Genomic DNA, 20463 nt, shown 5'->3' with positions numbered 1-20463 from the left:
TGGGAAAAGCAGAAAGAGAAACAACATATACATATATATATATATATATATATATATATATATATATATATATATATATATATATATATATATATATATACACACATACATACACACATACATATATATATATATATATATATATATGTATATTGGGACCGGCACAGAAATAGAGAAGGGAACAGGGAGCAGCCCGGAGTCGAACCCTGGTATATATATAGCCCTGGTGTGTGTGTGTGTGTGTGTGTATATATATATATATATATATATATATATATATATATATATATATATATATATATATATATATATATATATATATATATATATATATATATAAACTTGACTTTAATAGTCAAGTTTCCAGGTAACGTCGGACTCCATTTTCTCTTAGACAAATTTTTTTTTACACCGTCTTTTTTATCAAACAGAGGGTCCAACGATATAAGTTTAACAAAGTGTACAAAACATACCTCCCTCCCATTAATGTAACACTCTTTCAAGATGTAAATATTTTGTAAAATATAAATTTTCAAAAGAAAATAAACCTCTCACTTGCATATTTCCAAAGTACAGAGTCCATCGTTAACCGTTAACAGCAGTGACGTCTAAATTCTTCATATAACTTAGGAAGGGATTCCAAGTGGTACAGAAATCTTGTGTAATTGTTTGTTTTAAACTTCTTTTGAAAAAATATGACTCGTTTGCATCGTTCATAAATGAAACTCCAAAACCAGATTCTTCTTCCCGCAGTCACGGCTGTGGTGCTTTGAATAGCCAGCAGATGGCAGCAGAGGTTTATCAGTGTTGATAAATCTGTCTCACGTCACCAGATCAGAATCTGATTAAACCTTCATTCTCTAACATTTTTCTGTTTCCAGATTTTGGAGTTAAAGTGAATAGAAGCCTCGCTTCCAGAAAAAGTATCTACAGAAAATGTGCTGAGGAGATTTCCTGAGACAAAGAGGCAGTGAAGGTCCAGAACATGTTTTTTCTTTTGGTTCAGTAAAGTGCCTCTATCAGAAAGGTAACAAAAAACAAACAATTTAGCAAAAAAAATGTTCAATAGTTCATCTTGATGGTTTTGTTTAGCGATTAAAAAGTGACAATCAAAAACTTTTGATTAAGTTTAGAATCTTAGCGACGTCAGTTTTTGTTCTCAGTACAGTACTTTTGGAACCAAAACTGCTCTGAATAATCAGCTGAGATGATGGATTTACATTACATCCTTAGATTCCCCTTTAAGTTATAATCCGCGGGAAAAAAACAAGAAAAATAATTCTGCCTTGTGTTTGCTCACGCGCGTGTAGTGGGCCTTTAATTGTTAGTTTTTAAGACATAAAGTGGTGTTTCTGACGCATGCTCCGTCACAGTGATTTCTGCTCCACAGACTGAGGCTACAGGAGTGGCCGACAGGGGTCGCGCGCGCTCTGCGCAGCAGCCTCAGCTCCGCGTGAAGCTGCTGCGTTCACCTGCTGCCTGTCAGTGGAGTTCCGCGCTCTGAGCGCAGCTTTCTCCGGCTCTTTCCAAACATCTGAACGCTTCAGTCCAGATCCTCTGCTGGCCTCTCATTCACTCTTTATTCTATCAGGGCTTAACTTTAGTCAGAAAAGAAGCCACAGAGAGCTTCAGATGAGCTGCTGGAGTTACAGATGTCCAGCTTCTTCATCACGCACAATCCGGGCTTGAGGAGGTGAGAGAAGAAGACTGACAGTCCCAGCAGCCAATCAGGACAGAGTTCTTGGCGTGGATTGGAGCCGCGGGGCAGGAGGGGAGGCGCGACGCGGGGAAAAAGCAAATAGTTGTGTGAAGAGCATCACTACAGAGTAGAGCGCGCACGGGGAGCGAGCCTGAGGAGCGACAGGAGCAGAGCCGCGTCTGTCCGTGACCGCGGTGGAGAACACGCTCGCTGAGTCCCCTGACATGGATTACAGTCTCCACTGTTTGGACCGGACCCACCGCTCCGGCAGCGCAGAACCTCCCCGGGATGTTTGTGCGCAGCCGCAGCTCACCAGAGAGCGGAGCTGAGCGCGGAAAAGTGCGCGAGGAGAGCAGCCGGATCCAGGTTTGATGGACTCGCGTTCCTGGAGACTTTTACGCATCTGGAGAGTTTCCGCGCGCCACTGAGGCGCATGGATACTGCTACACGCGCCACAGACCAATGATACTCAGGTGTAGAACCCGTGTTTCGGACCAACGTGCACCCGGTTCTCCCACGATGTCCATGCTTCTGCTCCTGCTGTGCGTCATCCAAGGAGCGCGCGCTCAGATCAGATACTCAGTGCCGGAGGAGGCAGAACACGGAACGTTCGTGGGGAACATTGCGGAGGACCTGGGGCTGGACCTCACAAAACTAGCCTCGCGCCGCTTTCAGGTGGTGCCGAGCTCGCGGAGCCCGTACCTGGAAGTGAACCTGGAGAACGGAGTCATGTTTGTCAAAGACCAGATAGACCGCGAGCTCATCTGCAAGCAGAGCGCGAGCTGCCAGCTGAACATGGAGGTGTTCCTGGAGGACCCCCTGGAGCTGTTCCGCGTGGAAATCGAGGTGGTGGACATAAATGACAACCCCCCCAGTTTCCCGGAGACCGATATCACTGTGGAGATCTCCGAGAGCGCGACCCCCGGCACGCGCTTCCCGCTGGAGAGCGCTTTCGACCCAGACGTGGGCTCCAACGCTTTACGCACGTACGACATGACCACCAACAACTTCTTCTTCCTGGATGTGCAGACCCAGACGGACGGGAACAAGTTCGCAGAGCTCGTGCTGGAGAAGCCGCTGGACCGGGAGCAGCAGGCGGCGCACAGGTACGTGTTGACGGCCGTGGACGGCGGGCAGCCCCCGCGCACCGGCACCGCGCTGCTCGTGGTTAAAGTTCTGGACTCTAATGACAACGTGCCCGCGTTCATGCAGCCCGTCTACACAGTGAGTTTGCCCGAGAACGCGCCCGCGGGCACTCTGGTCATCCAGCTGAACGCCACGGACAAGGACGAGGGGCTGAACGGGGAAGTGGTCTACTCCTTCAGCAACCACATCTCCAGCCGCGTCAAGGAGCTCTTCAGCATCGACGCACGCACTGGGCGCATCGAGGTGCGAGGGGAGGTGGACTTCGAGGAGAGCAGCTTGTACCAGATCTTCGTGCAGGCCAAGGACCTGGGCCCCAACGCCATCCCCGCGCACTGCAAGGTCCTGGTCAACGTGGCCGACGTGAACGACAACGCGCCCGAGATCACCTTCAGCACGGTCACGGAGTCCGTGAGCGAGAAGGCCGCGCCCGGGACCGTGATCGCGCTGCTGAGCGTGATGGACCGGGACGCGGAGGACAACGGACAGGTGCACGTGGAGATCCTGGGGGACGTGCCCTTCAAGCTGAAGTCTTCCTTCAGGAACTATTTTACAATCGTCACTGACGGGCCGCTCAACCGCGAGCACGTGGACTCCTACTCAGTGACCGTGGTCGCGAGGGACAAGGGAACCCCGTCACTGGCCACCAGTAAGTCCATCCGCGTGCAGGTGTCTGACGAGAATGACAACGCGCCCACCTTCACCCAGCCCGTGTATGACGTGTACGTGACGGAGAACAACGTGCCTGGGGCGTACATCCACGCGGTCACGGCCCTGGACCCGGACACGGGGCAGAACTCCCTGATCAGCTACTCCATCCTGGAGTGTGACATCCAGAGCATGTCCGTGAAGACCTACGTGTCCATCAATGAGGAGACGGGGTACCTGTACGCCCTCCGCTCCTTTGATTATGAGCAGTTGAAGGACTTCTCCTTCATGGTTCAGGCCAGAGACTCCGGCGCCGAGGAGCTGGCGTCCAACGCCACGGTCAGGGTCATCATTGTAGATCAGAATGACAACCCCCCCCTTGTGCTGGCTCCTTTGGGCAAAAATGGGACAGCCAGGGAGCCCCTCCCCCGTTCAGCTGAGCCAGGTTACCTGGTGACCCGGGTGGTGGCCATGGATGCAGACGACGGTGAGAACGCCCGCCTGTCCTACAGCATCCAGCGTGGCAACGAGAACGGCATGTTCCGGATGGACTGGAGGACGGGGGAGCTGAGGACGGCCAGGCGGGTGTCCACCAAGCGAGACCCCCACCAGATGTATGACCTGCTGATTGAGGTGAGGGACCACGGCCAGCCGCCGCTGTCCTCCAGCGCCAGTGTGCTGGTGGTGCTGGTGGACAGCGTTGCTGAAGGCCGTGGCGGTGGAGACAAGGGGGCCACCACTAAAGCCAAAGATGGCGCCCTGGACCTGACCCTCATCCTGATCATCGCCCTGGGCTCCGTGTCCTTCATCTTCCTCCTGGTCATGATCGTGCTGGCTGTGCGCTGCCAGAAGGACAAGAAGCTGAACATCTACACGTGCCTGATCAGCGACTGCTGCCTGGGCTGCAGCTCCTGCAGCGCGCGGCAGGCCCGCTCCAGGAAGAAGAAGATCAGCAAGTCTGACATTATGCTGGTGCAAAGCACGGTCAATGTGGGGGGGCCTGGCGTGGCCCAAGTCCCCGTGGAGGAGTCTGGCAGCTTCGGCTCCCACCACCAAAACCAGAACTACTGCTACCAGGTGTGTCTGACCCCAGAGTCTGCAAAGACCGACCTCATGTTCCTGAAGCCCTGCAGCCCGTCCAGGAGCTCCGACACTGACCACAACCCGTGTGGCGCCGTGATGTCAGCCTACACGGACCCGCAGCCCGACATCATCTCCAACGGCAGCATCTTATCGAGCGAGGTAAGAGCTCTTCCTGTGACGCTGCTTGTTTCATCAGAGGTCAGAGGTCAGCTCTGGAAAAAGCTGCCAAAGCAAAGTGACTGATGGGGTTGGTGGTGGTGGTGGTAGTGGTGAGGGGGGGCTGCAGGTCTGAAGCCTCCGTTCTGCAGAATCCTTTAGAAATAAATGAAAAAGGCAAAAATGATCAAATAAATTAATTTGCAATTGAATAAAAGGTTTTCCGCTTTTCACGTTGTGTCCACTCAAACCTGCAGACTCTTCCCGGCGTTCCCTGGAAGCTACAACAACGCCCAAGCGCTCCGTGTCGTTTTAAGATGAGCAGGAGGTTATTAGGAAGAAAACGAGCTTTCCACTCCGGGTGTCGCAGCAAAGATTGACCTTCAGTTCAATTGTACACTCGATTTATCGTCACTGTAATAGTTCATGTCTGGTAAAATTAGGCAGCTTTCCTAGTCCTCAAATATTTTCATCGAGTAACCCCCCCCCCCCCCCCATCCCAAAGAGCACAATAGAGTCCCAGCTTGAGTTTCAAATGTTCATTCCAGCCTGACTAAGGTGGGTCCTGATCTGAAAAAAGAAAAAAGATAAAATTGTATCACATTTATTTCACCCAGTCTTTTATTTTGATATATTTGAGCAAAATTCCATGTTATTCACTTAAAAAACGTTAAAAATCTTCATTCGAGCCTCGTCCTCATTCCATTCTGAATCATAGGGTCTCTGTGGTTCTTTTTTTTGTCGTTCTGCAGAAACCTCCTCAGGAATCTTCCCTCCTTTTACTTTAATGCTAACAAACTATTCAGTCAAAGGAAGCCTCAGCTGCGGCGCAGAAGTTAGCTTCTGATTAGTCACTTAAGGGAGAGTTAAGGGAAGGCACTTGCCGAATTTCAGAAAGATCCTTAAAATGCATTCTAGGTTTCTTTAAGGCTGAGAAAAATAGATGAGGCAAAGGTTGTGTTTTTAGTGAATTTCATAGAGCATCTTTCATATTTCAGACATTTCCTCTAAACAGAACCTGAACTTCCTTTAATAAGAAAAGAATAATGAAAAAAAGGAATCTTCACTGCAACCATGATGTTGAAGTTCCACTTCAATCATCTTTTGATCTATTGTGACAGTGTTTCCAGTGGTCTTTTAATTATGATCATCCTGTTTTAAGAAAAAAAAATAAAACAACTGTCATTTTCTAGGACATAATTTCTGCAAAACGGCAGGAGTTCATTAGAAATTCACCTCTGAGTTGTGGATGCGACTGTTGGTGCAGAGTAAATACTGGCTTACATCCCCTCACAACGTCAAGCTAACATTAGTGGTGCAACAGAAAGGGCGAGCAACATCAGAGCTATTCAGCCGAACAGTTTAGATCCAGATGTCAGCTCAGACGAGGAAAACAAAGACGTTCATGGATCCATTTGTCTGACAGTGGATGAATCAATTTCACGTCATAGCTACAGGTTTTTTTCAAATGGCACCACAGTTTTACTAATGACATACTCAGAAATAGACTGTTAAGCTAAATTTTATTTATTTGTTTCCCCCATGTTTAGAAAAATGCTAGAAAAGCATGTTAAAAACACCAAAAACACCATTTTCATTGGAGCGGGTCTTAAAGGGGAAGGAAAAGAGGATTTTAATGCAGCCGTTCTGGAATATTGTTAACCTTAACATTGAACGTGTAAATCAGGTTGCACTTTCATTCCTCACACTCTGTCCTCTCATTTGTGCTGCAGGAAGTCTTGAGAACAGAACTAATCAATCACTCATTCAAACATCATCTCCCACTGGCAGCAGAAACAGTTTGACCTAAAATAAGGTTTTTTGAGAGCATGTAGAAAGGAAAGGGTCTTCAGCTTGACGGCAGCACCAGTGGCTCAGAAATCATGGATGGATCTGGAGAAAGTGGATTATGCCCCTCCCCATACCCATCCCCTCCAGATTTGACCCCTTATGATGATGATGTCAAGGCTTGGAAGGCAGAAATCCCACCGGCATAAGAGCGTCGCCAAAACTCTGACAATCAGAGACTTAAAATGATTATTTAAAGAACCCCTTTGGATGTTCAAAAGACGATGGAAACGCGGATGTTACTGTTGCTATTCATAAACATTGTGACGTTTAGCAGAGCTTTTCATGGTTTTTATAAGAAGGGGGTTTGTTAAAAACAGATAAAACACAACACAGATCTGGATTATGGCTCCTTGTTATCAGTGGAAGCAGGTTTGGTGAGCTGTCTTTGGACAGTCAGGCTTTTGAGCCACTTTTATTTTGAAGGGTTTAAAGGGCAGTGGTTTTGTGGGTAGTGATCTATTGTTGCTCAAGAAAACACAGTAGGTGCAAGCTCAGGTTCCAGTAGTGTGATAGCTTTAGATAAAACTGCAGAAAAGAACTCTCAAATATTTACTTACTCATTGTGCTGCATTCATGGACACACGGGAAGTTCCGGACTTGTTTTTTCTTAAGTACATTAAAAATGTTTGTTAGCAATGTTTAAAGTGATGGTTCTCCTCTGGGCCAACTCCAGAGGAACTAAAGAAAAAACAGACAAACGCTGTAGTCTGCATTTAACCACATACAGTCATTCTTATCGTTGCGTCTTGAATAGAAATCAAATAAACACAGACAAAAGTCTTTTATTGATTTTTCATATTTCCAACAGCTCAACGTGAACCCTGGGCCTGTTTGGATGAACACAGAGCTGATTTCCTGGCATTGGAATCTTTTTTAACAGTAATTAGGTGAAATGGAAGAATTTCCCACGACCTGGGATGCCTCAGACCCCGTTACCTGCACATGGACCCTGCTGCCCGTCTGTTGGTTTAGTTAAAAACCATCAAGACAAAAAGCAGAAGACGGCTCAGGCATCTCTGTGTCGTCTCTGCTTCGGAGGGAAAAAGCTTTCAGTTGTTGATCGTTGGACTACGAACAGCAGGCAAAGTGTTTGGACCTGCAGTCGGGTAACAATCCAGTCCGAGGCAGAACGGTTAGAACCACCGCCTCATGCGTTCTAATAACCATAAACCTGTGTAGAGCAGGACAGAAAGGGCTTATGGGTAAAAGGCTTTAGTTTCAGGGAACATTCTACACGTAGATGAAATAAGAAATAAACTAAACATGCGATAACCAATAGTATTGTATGTTTTTAAAATAGGACTTTAATGTGTGTAAAGATTACATTAAAACTTTTTGTAAGACTAGAAACAAAATTTTCTTGAATTATTGTTCTTTCAGCGTTGAATCAGAAGCCGACTTCCCTCCATGGCCTCTTTCATTTGATCAAACTTCCCTTCAGCACAGCTTTGGTTTTTACACTTAAAAACCTCAGTTAGAAAGATTTTTTTTTTGGCTTTTCAGCAAAGAGTGTACTTTTTAAATGATATAGATATACAAAACAAAACAACATTCAAGCTTCCCTCCGATTGGCAGATTATTTTGACTTCACTGCGGCTCCCGGCTCCGTCAAAGCAGGTCTATATTTATTCTATGTAAATCATCATTAACAAACAGGTTCATTCAAAGTTTTCCAGGTCAAATTCCAGAACTTTCCACACGTCTGTCACAAAGGCGAAACATTGACATCATTCCCAACCATCCAATGCTCCATTTCTGTGGTCGGCGTGTCCCACACAGACTCCCTCTTTGTTCCACGTCAGGTTGGCAGGGGCCTGTTCGCTGTGGGGCCCCAACCCCCTCCCCCGTGGGAGCAGCGTTTGCATTCAGCTCTGTGCTCGCAGAGCTGCGATGTCTTGTCTGCCTCCCCCTCATCCTGACCTTTTTCTCTCTATGCTGATTGGGGGCGGAGTCACATGACCACAGGTGAACAAGAGCAGCAGAAGGGGCGACACTGAATAATGAACGTCAGTGTAGTTAAAACTCCAGACATGTTTTAGAAACAGGAACGGCCAAGTCTTTAAGGCAGAAGTAGCAGTAAAATCTACACAAGTTTAAAATGTTTTTAAATTCCGACTCCGTCTTTTGATCTATTGTCAAAGTTGTCTTTTAATTATAATTATGTTGTTTAGCTAAACCCTTAAAACCTGTGTCGTTTTCTAGGATGTAGTTTTTGCAGAGCAGCAGGACTTAGAAATTCACCTCTGAGTTGTGGGCGGGGCTGTTGGCACAGAGAAAGCCAGCCCCCACTTCCCATCATCCTTTTGTTTGTCCCAAGAAAATGTCAGCAATATCCGATCTATCCAGCTGTACAGTTTAGATCCAGATTCCTGCTCAGACGAGGAAAACAAAGACGTTCATGGACCTGTTTGTCTGACAGTGGATGATCAGAATGGAGCAGAACAGAGAGACCAATTGAAGATTTTACACAACTAAAAGCATTTTCAAACGGCATTTTTCATCTGATTCACAAGAATAAAGAAATAATTATTCAGAAAGGCAATTTTAAGCTGAATTATTTTTAAATATCCCCCCCCCCCCCACACACACACACCACAAAAAAATCCTACATGTTATCAGAGTGAATCTTTAACTCATGATAGATGGGAAACATTAAATTCACACACATACATGTTAATAGGAAATTTAATCTGTTTTTGTTTTTCCTTTATTTCTGTATTTAAATATGTTAATGAGGTGGGCGGGGCCACCCAGGGTCTAAACTCTCATTGGCGTGTGAAAGTTTGAATTGGTTCTCATGGCTGGACAATTGTCTGTAAGCATCTGACAGAAGATCCTTCCGTGCTGTTTTCATTTTATTAAACGTTTATTTCCTGTTTTTACGCTTATGAACTAACGTGCATCCATGTTTTGATGCACCTGTGCAGGTAGATGTTTGTTTTGAATTAGATCACTTTGAGTCTCAGTTTCTCCTCTTGAATCACAGTGATGGATGAGCTTTAGAAAATGTTTAAAGCTTTGACGTTTTCTGCTCAGTCCAAACTTGTAGCTCATTAAAAAGCTCATTAAATCAGCTGATCTGGAGCCACGTGACTCAAACAAAAGTCTTGTGTTTTATCCGCTTCTTTTTAATTTGATCCCGAATGACTGACCCTCCTCTCTTCTAGAACAAGCACCAGCGCGGGGAGCTGAGTTACCTGGTGGACCGGCCGCGGCGCGTCAACAGGTAAACGCGGCCTCGCGGTGATGCGTTCAGGGACGCGATCAGAGGTGATCATCTGTGTTCAATTCCCGTTTTTCAGCTCGGCCTTTCAGGAGGCGGACCTGGTCAGCTCCAAGGACAGCGGCCACGGGGACAGCGAGCAGGGAGACAGCGACCACGACGCCACGAACCGGGCCCACTCCTCCGGTGAGTCCGCGCTCTGCGCTCCGGAGTGGTCGGGCTCATTTGCATGTGGTTGCTATGCGGCACGCGGCTTCCTGCCGCGGAGGGGGTGTCAGGGTGGGGGGGGGGTTCCGCTGCTGCTCCATCCATCCTTCATCTTTCCAGTGTGGTTGAACTTTGGTGCGCGTGCGGCTGTGGGGTCAGCGTGCGCGGCGTGTTGATGAGGCTGGAAAGGGTCCAGTGAGGAACAGAACCGGGATTCATTTGTTCAGAAGAATTCACGCATTCATGCGTCCTCAGTGCAACCCCCTCTCCTCTGAAAATCTCTGTCCTGGGGGGTCCATGATGGATCGATGACAGCGGAGTGAGGGAGGGGGAGCTGGATAGAAAGTAATAAGAATGTTACCAACTCATTAAATCTATTATTTAATAATATCTACTAATTTGTAAATAACAATATGGTCAATCAACTTTTTATTTAATTTTTCTGTGTTTTTACAAATTCAAATGATAAAGCATTTTTAAGCTGCAGAACTAAGTGAAGGAAGAGTATTATTTATAAAAAAATGCAGCATTAATTATGTCATTTAACTATAGGAAGCGACTACTTTAAACATTCCTGAACAAAAAGGCTCAAAGCCTAAAGATTTGTCTAGAAATTTTCAGAAATATACATAAAAATAGAGTAAATTATTTGTCATTTAGGTAAAACAATAATAATTCTGTATCAAAATCAAAAATTATTAGAAGTAAAAGGAAAAATACATTTTTATGTATGCATCCCAGCTAATAGATAATGCTATGATGTTATTATTATTTTATTTAGGCTGCCTGTTTTCCATATCAAAATTGTTTTTGAAAATAATTTACTTTTTCATCTCACCTCCCCCTGTAATTGTAGACTCAATTAAATAAAAAGAAAGGAAATATAAAAATATTTCTGAAAACTTTAATTTTGTGCAGGACCTGTTTTCTTTTTTCACCAGAATATCTTCATCTTCCTTTAACTTTATGATTTTTGCCCTAAGAACAGACTGTTGATCCCAGCAGCAAATCTAACAAAGTCGTTGTTTTACCCAGAAAAAAAAACAGTCTGTGTATAAATGAAAGACAAAACACTAAACAGAACCTGTAGCAACAGACTGAATAATGCTTTCATGGGCGCCTTCCTCCTGGAAATGGAAAGAGAAACTTTAAGCGTGTTGGAATGACATCAGGGAATCATCGAGTCACAGACGAAGGTTTGATCCGAGGTTTTCCTCTGAGCTCGTTTGGAGACGATCAATGAAATCTCCGTTCTGGACTTCCCGGTGGGGATCTGCACCTGTGTGGTCTCAGAGGTTCTCTTCAGAGTTCTGGTTCTGGCTTCAGTTCTTCTCTGGTTTAAAGGTCGTCATGGTGACCTACTTTTGTCCAGGGACAAACCTGACTTTGGCAGAGGCTGACCTTTGCCTGCTTGTTTGTTTGTCGTTTTGTGTTGCCACAGTTTGGGTGATGAAGGTAAAGCGTAACCTTTTTGCCGTCTGTGAGGGGGCGGGGCTGAGGTAGGCGCACACAGATGAAATGTTTCCTCCTGGCTGGATGAGAGCGTCTGATGTGAAGGAGAACAGCTAATTTCACCCAAATGTCAGCAGATTTCAGGACACGTTGATCCATTTCCCCGAGTCTTATCTCTCAGCTTAAATATCACACTTCAGGTATGAAGGCAGACTCCGCCTCCAGAACCCCGTCTGTGTTAGTGGAGGTCACAGCAAACCCAGCCAACAGCAGCATGCCCTTGAATCTGCAGGGCAGGTGTGCCTTTGCGGGCGTGTCCAGGTAAATTAAGGATGACCACCACTTTGTGTAAAGCAGCTCCGTGGTTAACAGTCAAATCGTGCCGGTTAGAGGGAGGGACGCACTTCCAGCCCTGAAGGTCATCGTGGTCTCTGAGACCTCTGAGGCTTCACATTTGAACTTAAAAAAACATTCAAATGCTACAAAATAAAAAGTAACCTTAGGAATGATAACAACTGAAATAAAAGAGGAAGACTCCACCCCTCAAATGGGGTTGCCCTGGTAACTGGAAATGGGAGGAGTCAAATGGAGCTGCCAAATTAAAAAATATTTGTTCAGATTGAAAAATGGCTGCACGAGCAGAGTGGGTGCAGCTGCTTTGCAGATAAGAGGTCCTAAAAAATCCTTTTCTGGTCGCCATGAAGCTCTGCTGAAAGGTAGCGTGTCTTATTTAATGATGTCATGTCCATAAAGTGGGCGTGTCTAATAGGAATGATTCTCAATGGAAAACCAAACCGTATGTTCCACCATTAAACCAAATCGTTGTATGTTTGTGTTGAAAGTGTTAAATGTGCGCTGTGCGAAATTTATTTTTTAATTACACCACACCAGGCTTAGTATGAGCCAACGGAAAGGTTTTTCGTCATTTTAATTTGCTTATTAGCACATTTTAAAAAGGATTATCCTGAATTTTTCCTTTTTTTTCCTGTTTTCTTTATGTAAAATTGTTCGCTCAGGTTGGGCTCTGGCAGTCCAGTGACTCTGAAAGAGATAAAGCGGTTAGGAGAATGGATAGAGGTTTGTAATACATAAAGAAAAAAAGAAAACTGTGACCAAAATAATCAAAGTTTGCACCTTATTGTGGGGAAAGTGAATGGTTCGGGGGAAAGAGTTTTATGGGTCCAGATTTTTCTTCTCATCTGATTTTGAAAAATCTGCAATCTTTTCATTTTGTAGCTGTTTATTTTGTTTCAGTATTTTTTTAAGCTTCTGTTTTATGCAGAACTTTCTAACAGTTTGGGACTTTAGTGACCGGTAGGGAGGGGGCAGGAGGACGAAGGATGAGGTGTCAGCCGAGAGTTCTGCAGTCAGGAAGAAAAATGGCAGAAATCGGTTTATTTATTAACTTCTGTCTATGAATTTTCACATTTCCTGTTTGCTTTTCACTGACATTTGCTTTTTAAAATGTCAGCAATTACATCTTTTTCTACATATTTCCATGTTTATTTATTGCCTTTAAAGATTTTTTTTACAGTAAACCTGTCGTGGAAATTCAGACATTCATGTAGCTCAGCTTAAGTTCAGCATCAGTGTGCAGAACCTCTACTTTTTGCCTCTCCTGCTTCAGTTTTCACGGAAAGTTCCGAAGAAGTTTAGGACCAGACCAGATCAGAACAGGACTAATGACTGACTGTTTTTTTTTTTATGTAAAATAATCACAGAGGGTTACCTAACCACCCCATTAGAACGTAAAAACATGGCGCCATGTTCCCGCCGTGTCGGCCTGATGCTCAGGATTTAAAGGATGGGAGTTGTGAAGACCATGACGTGTGTTTGAACGCTCAGAATTTGGATGATTCTGTACTTTTCCTGTTTTTAGTGTGCAGATGCATCTGCTCAGCATGCTACCTTCCAGTCCAGCTGCCCCCCCCCTAACAAAATGAACAACAAGTTGTTTTCTGTCATGTAAGGGGCCTGATTAAAATGTAATGTGACGGTGTATTTATGGCATGCTGGTTAATATTTAATAAGAAAGCCTCTCGTTAGGAGACCGGGCACTTTTCCAAGCTGTTAGCCACAGCAAGCCAAATTAATCCGCTTTGTAACAAAGCAAATTCCCCCTTTGCTGACCCCTACAGACAAACACACGTGCACGCACAGACACACACGCACGGCTCACCGGGATGGCAGCGGCCTAATCAGTCTGCATTCGGAGGGATTAGCCGCAGAGAGCCGGGCAGCTCAGATTTGAGCCCCAAACAGACACAGAAACTGCTGAAACCTGTTTGTGCTTCTTTAAATTATTCACAGCTGTCCCGGGACTCTGAGTCGGAGCTGCCGCTCACGCAGCGGTGGTCCGAGCAGCCGGCAGACATGCAAGGGCTTCCCTGATGGACACAAAATGCTTCTGTTTACGCTCCGAAACAGCAAAGCTGGCATCTTTTCTGATAAAGAAAAGATTCCGATTTCCCTCTGAAAAGATGAGTCCATAAATCCAGCTGCTCATTTTGCTGTAACGAGTTTGGTGGGCTGGAATGTGAAACCAAAGCCGAAGGCAGAGGACCTTAAAAATCTCACGTTTAATGCTCGTCATAAATAAAATATAACCTGGAGCATTGGAGGGAAGCGGCGTCTCCTACTAACTCACATCTAGCTGCAATCTTTGCTACAAACGTCGCTAGAGCTCTAAATAGAAAGATGTACAAACACGATGCTGACCGCAGCTCTGAAGAGAAAACAAGAAGCAGCTTCTCCTGCTGCACACGGAAACAAAAGGCCTGATTAGACGTGTGAGACGAGAGGCTTTCTGCTCGCCGTGTGGGAGGCTTTCATGTCAGGAATAGACAAAAGTGCCCAAATTGTGAGCGTTAGCGTTGGGGTCTGGACAAAAAATAACGAGACAAACTCTCATGTTCATTTCATGCAGATTCTCGTCACGCGCACTCCGCTGAAGGCTTTTCAGATGTGCGATCCTGTCTGTGCTTTAATGTTTGTGAGCTTTGCTGAGGCTCAGATGAGCAGAACGTTTAAATCAAGCCGGACTGCAGCTGAGCAGGACTGCATAAGCAGGGATGCTGGGATCAGACCCTCACACGGGTCATGAAGCGGATCTTTTGTTGTAGTTCTGGATCGGGTTCGGTCTCAGAGATGCAGCAGAAACCCTTCGATCTGTTTGTGGAGGATGAGCGTCGGTCCTTTGCTGCCAGCGTCACTGTGCCATTGATCCTGAAGGTGGCGCCGAACACAAAAGAAGAGCTGAAGAGAGGAGAACAATGATGAAAGCAGAAAAAAAGACAGAGAAAAGGAGATACAATTTTCTACAGAAAGCCACTTTATTTGCTGAACCACAGAAAACCTTTACTGATGCAGTAAGTGACAAATAAACACCACTAATTTAAAATTCTAAGGCTTAATTACATAAAACATACAGGATGTAGAAATTAGTGGAGTCTTTCTAAAATGTTTGGGATGCATTCTGGATCCAAACCACTGATGAGCAGCAGTGTTTATCTCCTAATCGGTATCGGTGCAAAATCATTCCGATGTTTAAACTGAAACCTATGGCCTGCCCACCCCCATGTCCATCTTCCATCTCCTGAAAGTTTTGTTCGTTGAACGCTGAAACGTTTTCTTCTGCTGCATTCTAATGTGAGCCTGTGCTTCATACGCTGCCCCCTGTTGGATACTACATGTATACCCAGGCAAAACCCAACACTGTCTGGTCTTTAAAGATCTTCCCCAAAGAAAATGGTGTTGGTGTTTTATAACATGTTCTTGAAGCATTTTTCTGAGGACGGAGGACATTTATTCTCAGAACGGCATTTCTGAGTGTTTCTTTATTCAAATGATGGTGACTCAGGAGCAAACGAAAAGATTCTGTTGGAAAACGATCGGAATTGTGACGTAGAAAACATGCTGGGTGGGCACAAGCTCCCTGCTCTCAGGAACAGGGGGGGACAGGAGGGTGGGGTTGACACCGAGATAAATTTCTGATGAACTGCTGCTGCTCTGCAGAAACTATGTCCTAGAAAACAACACAGGTGTTTTAGCCTTTAAAGGGCACAATCATTCCTTAATCTTATGATCTCTGATTCCTCTGGGTCTGCAGAAGTTTCCTGCCGCTTCATCCTCACAAATTTAAAAGTTTTAGGCGTTCCGGATGTTGATCTGTGTTTTTTTTCTTCATGACACTGATATGCAATCATTTAAATATGTGTAGACATCGGGAGGATCTGTAAAGTGTGATTGCTGGATGCAGGGATGTTATGGATTGACACAGTGGGATGCTGGGAAATGACCATATTGAAGTTTGTGTTTTGAAGCTGAACACGTGTTTTCTGCCTGACTGCAGCCTCACGTCTGCTCTCTCCTCTGCAGCTGTCGATCTCTTCTCCAACTGCACGGAGGAGTGTAAGGCGCTCGGCCACTCCGACCGCTGCTGGATGCCCAGCTTCGTGCCGCCTGACGGCCGCCAGGGCCTGGACTACCGCAGCAACCTGCACGTGCCTGGCATGGACTCGGTCCCGGATACAGAGGTATTGCAACAATCTCCCACCTTGATAAAGAGAACTACACCCACATCACCACTGCCTCTGAGCAAACATCTGTGAGTTTTCGGCCTGTGATCTGACCAGAGGAGAAAATCATGTTTCTGTTTCTCCATCATTACCTGCTGGCCGCACTAACACACCTCGGGCCTGAGGCGGATGAAATGAGTGAGAGGAAGCAGCGAGCTGATTCTCTTTCTAAGCAAAACCAGAACAGAATGAATCAAAGAGGGAAAATGACAAAGACTGAAAACACGCAGAGATGCGGCTGCAGTTTACCGACAATGCTTTATTATCATTATGTCAGGCTGCGCCGCAGCAGAGCTCGCCGCTTCTCATTCAGCACGGCCGCGGCAAAAATATAAAAGAGGTGGAGCCCCACCGTGACGCCCTCGCAGTATCTAAAGCAGAAATCCCTCAGTCTGTGTGCACGGCTGTGTTTTTAATGTGGTGACTACCACCACATTCTTTTTGCCGTTTCGGCAGATCAGAGACCTGAGGCAGTCTGCACTGTCAGGTCAGAGTTTAAATCTTCAGCTCAAGCTTCACGTTTTTTCAAAATAAATGTTGTTAAACTCAAAATAAATCAATCAAATCTGGATTTTCACAAAAAGAAGTGCTTTGGAAGTGGCTGAAAGACACTGTTGGCATCAGTTTCAGGGACGTCGCAGCTCGCATCTTAAAGAGCGCATGCTTGATTGTGTGTGTGTGTTTGTGGTGGTGGGAGGGGGGCAGCGAGGTATTAAAGTGATGATACCAAGAGGCTGAAAGTCTCTAATCTGATCAGGGCGGCACTGATCCTCGGTGGGTCTTTGTCTTTTGTCGGTCTGGTTCCTGGGTTGAGTGGGTGGGTGGGTGTGTGTATGTGTGTGTGTGTGTGTGTGTGTGTGTGGGGGGGGGGGGGGGATAGAACATAAAGGGGGGGGTAGGGATTTCATGAGCAGGACGGGGGAGGGATGAAAAGTTTCTCTCTCTCTCCTTAAAGCCGAGTCTCTACTTTTGTTGTTGTTGTCCTAAATAAATTGTCAATATCCGTATGCTGGAGCTCTTCAATGGCACCATTGCCCCCCCCCCCCTCCCCACATTCACATATTATCCATGAACCATTTCACAGCAGTGAATAGGGGGTGTGGGCCTTCACAATAAACTGTGTGTCTTTTGTGTGTTCGCAGCGAGGAAAAGGCTTTCCCAGCTCCTTTCGTGTGGACATACCAGAGACTGCCTGACTGCATACCTGCTCCCTGACAACCCCCCCACACAAAAGCTTGAAGTTTGGACCAGATTTTCTGCCCCCATTCTCTGCCATCCCAGAATGACAAACTGAGGAAGACTCCCTCAAGAAGCTGAATATTCGCTTTTACCCTGGAGCCACCCTCCCTGCTTCTGGGATGTGGAAGCAGCTCCACGGTTGGAATTACACGCCATTCAGAGACGGGGCAGGGGGCGGGGTCAGGTGAATGATAGCCTTACTGGGAGGACCTACCTTTCTCAGCAGGACTGAGAACCTAAGAGGAATGAACGATGAACACGGAGCTCCTCTTCATTCTGCGTGTGCCTGTTTACAGCGCCGTCTCCGCGAAATCGGAGAGCCGCGCGGCCGAAAGCGGCGCCGGACTGTACAGCAGAACCTGTGTGCATTTCAAATGCAATACTACTGTTCCAGATTTTTCTATTCTGTTTTTGTGGTCAGATGTCGAGTGTGCAGGATGTGCTTTTTTGTTTCGATTGAAGATGATTTGGTTTCGTTTTGTTCCGGGATTCTTCGCGCTTGGCTCTTTCACTCCACTGAGAATCTGGACACTTTTCTGATTTTCAGCCGTCGGATAGTTTCTTTCATGTGTAAGAAGTGTTTACTGTACTCTTTTAAAAAGTTTGAGCTGAATAGACAACTCTATATAAATCTATCTATATCTACTTGTTCTGAAGGTGTACTATTCGTTGCTGGGTTTCCCGTTCTTACTCAGAGGTTTGACTCTGCTTTAAGTGCCGTGAAGAAGGCCGGCAGGAGGCAGAGCGGCCTTCACAGGTGTAAAACTTCACTTCTCATGGTTTGGCATCATTTTACTTCATGTTTTCTACCTTTAGACATTGATAAATATGTCCATCAGTAAAGCTGAGGTAATAATTTAGATGGAACGTCATGGTAATTGTGTGTCATGGTAACGACTTTAGAGAGAAACAAAGCAGTGCTGTACACAGTTGGAATCCAGTATATTTGCTTCTCACAAACACACTGAATAGACAAAAATAAACAGAAAAATTGTTTTAAAGCTCCCTTTGTCTCTCTTGAACAGATGTCCTGAAATGAAACTCGTTTTCTGGATTTTCTGAAAATTCATCACATTTCTGTTGTTTTCTCAATATTTCCACTCATGATCTGAAAGACTGAACTTTTTCTGGATTGTTTTAGAAACATTTTACTTACTTTTCGGCTGAAAATATTGTAAATCAGTACACTTTCCCAAGATTTTCTGCTTTGGGTTTATAAAGCAAAAGTCTGAAGTTTTTTTTATTTGCCTGTAAACATTTTAAATCCAGTTTGCTTGGAAGTAACAGGGACTTGTGACACTGAACGACGGGAATTTTTGTCTGCTGATCCGAATTTCGTGCATTAGATGATGGATCAGAAGAAGTTTATGTGGAGAAAAAAAATATTTGGTAGAGTCAGAAAAATTGCAGTTATAAAGATCTGCAATTCTAGGTAAAAACCAAATTCCAAAGTAAAAGTATGGTCCTACAGAGCATGATTATGCCAGACAAGGATGGGATCTTTGTTTGATCTCTGTTGTCACAGCCTGAAACGCAAAAAACTCGAGGCTTTTCAACTTCAGGTCATGTGGTTGGAGTGCCCCCTCTCCGTTGCCATGGCCACACAGAAACCTTCAAGTTGTATTGGTTTTGCTTTTGTACTGTTTGGGTTTGCAGTGAGCAACTCACAACTGACACCAAGAAAAACTTATCAAAGTTTGCCTTTAAGCTGCAAAAGGCAAATATAAAAAAAAAAACATTTGTCAAACCCCAGACAAAGACGGAGTTTCTAAGTTTTTCCATCTGAGTTGATGTCCGTATAACAGTCTGTGCTGCAGCATGGCTCCATAGTCGTGGATGTGTGTGTGCATGTATGCATTTGTGTGGTGGTGCTTGCATGTATGCACTTGTGTACTTGTGCGCAGGTGTGTATGTGTGTGTACATCAGTGTGCACATTTGTGCATTCGTGTAATGGTGTGTACATCAGTGTGTGTATGCATGCCTTTGTGTGTTTTTGTGTTGGTGTGTATGCGTGTGTACATCAGTGTGTTTATGCATGCCTTTGTGTGTTTATGCAATGGTGTGTGTGTGTTGGCACATGTGTGTGTGCAGGTGTACCTCAGTGCATTGTGTGCGTGTATGCATTTGTGTGTTTGTGCAGGGTGTGTAGATCAGTGCGTGCATGTATGCATTTGTGTTTAAGTGTGTGCGCATGCTTGTGTGTGTGGCCATGCAGGCTTTATTGTGTTTGTGCGCAGGTGTGAGTGTTGGCATGTGTGTGATGTACGTGTTTGTTTGCATGTGTGTGTTAAACTCTGTAGAAGTGGGAATCCTGAAGATGCTGGATGTCGTCTGGAGGATGGATGTGGATGATGGTGAAGTCAGGAGCTGTAGGAGTTTATAGAGAGAAATGATAGTTAGAGAATCGCCACTTTTCTTCTTTGTTCTTCTACTTATTTCCTGTTCAGATCTCGTTTCCCGCTCCATATGAGTGTCTGTCGGAACAGAGGGCTTTGGTCCGCTTCAGTCTTTCCCTCAGAGAATGCTGTGTGAAAACAAACCAAAGCAGATTCAGATGAATGAGGATCCTCTGCCCAGAGCTTTGTTACAGGTTTGTGTTTTAACATCTTCAAGGAGCCACGTCCACTTTTTAATTTTAACACTTCCCTTCATAAAATACATTTTTTGTTGACATTTTTCTAACTGTAACTACATCTTCCATCTTTATGTGATGTGTGGTTTAGTTTCAGGGTGGGGGGTGGGGGTTCTGAGTTTTTTTAACTCAGTCAAGCAGCAGGTTTGAGCGTCTTAACGGTGGAGAGTCCCACACTGTTCCATTATCTCGGATGGCTGGATTCAATCAGTGCAACACTCCACCTGACTAATCTGGCCACGTTATATATTTAGGATTATTTTCCCAACCCGCATGATAGGAGGCCAACACGATCTCCGTATGTTAAATCATGAAAAAAAAGACATTTTTATATCCCGTTTCGTGTTATTCGTCACAGTGACACAATTTCCATAATCCACTCATTACTTTTTACAACATCGATGGAGATGAAGAGATCTTGTTTTTTTTCCGAGCGGAGTGGATCTTCCAGTTGTAATCCAACCCAGATTATGGTATTTACAGATGGTGAGCCCCCTGTAATGATGTAAAATTCAGATTTGCTCCATAAAAGCTATACATTAATTGATTTTG

The 20463-nt window shown here is 45.2% G+C and overlaps 1 protein-coding gene across 1 annotated transcript; it reads left to right on the top strand.

The window, feature by feature from the left end:
• The first annotated feature begins 1815 nt into the window (after nt 1–1815).
• LOC111948079 (protocadherin-10-like) lies at nt 1816–18279 on the top strand. The gene is made up of 5 exons (XM_078953491.1): nt 1816–4732; nt 9748–9806; nt 9883–9989; nt 15840–15997; nt 17182–18279. Exons 1-5 carry the CDS (start codon nt 2162–2164, stop codon nt 17233–17235), a joined length of 2949 nt encoding a protein of 982 aa, XP_078809617.1. The 5' UTR covers nt 1816–2161; the 3' UTR covers nt 17236–18279.
• Nucleotides 18280–20463: the final 2184 nt, after the last annotated feature.

The sequence above is a fragment of the Oryzias latipes genome, chromosome 10, assembly GCF_053564925.1.
Source record: "Oryzias latipes strain Hd-rR chromosome 10, Olatipes_Hd-rR_3.1".
In the NCBI taxonomy this organism is placed as follows: Eukaryota; Metazoa; Chordata; class Actinopteri; order Beloniformes; family Adrianichthyidae; genus Oryzias; species Oryzias latipes.
The sequence above is the reverse complement of the archived record's forward strand: the minus strand, read 5'-3'. Positions and strand labels throughout refer to the sequence as shown.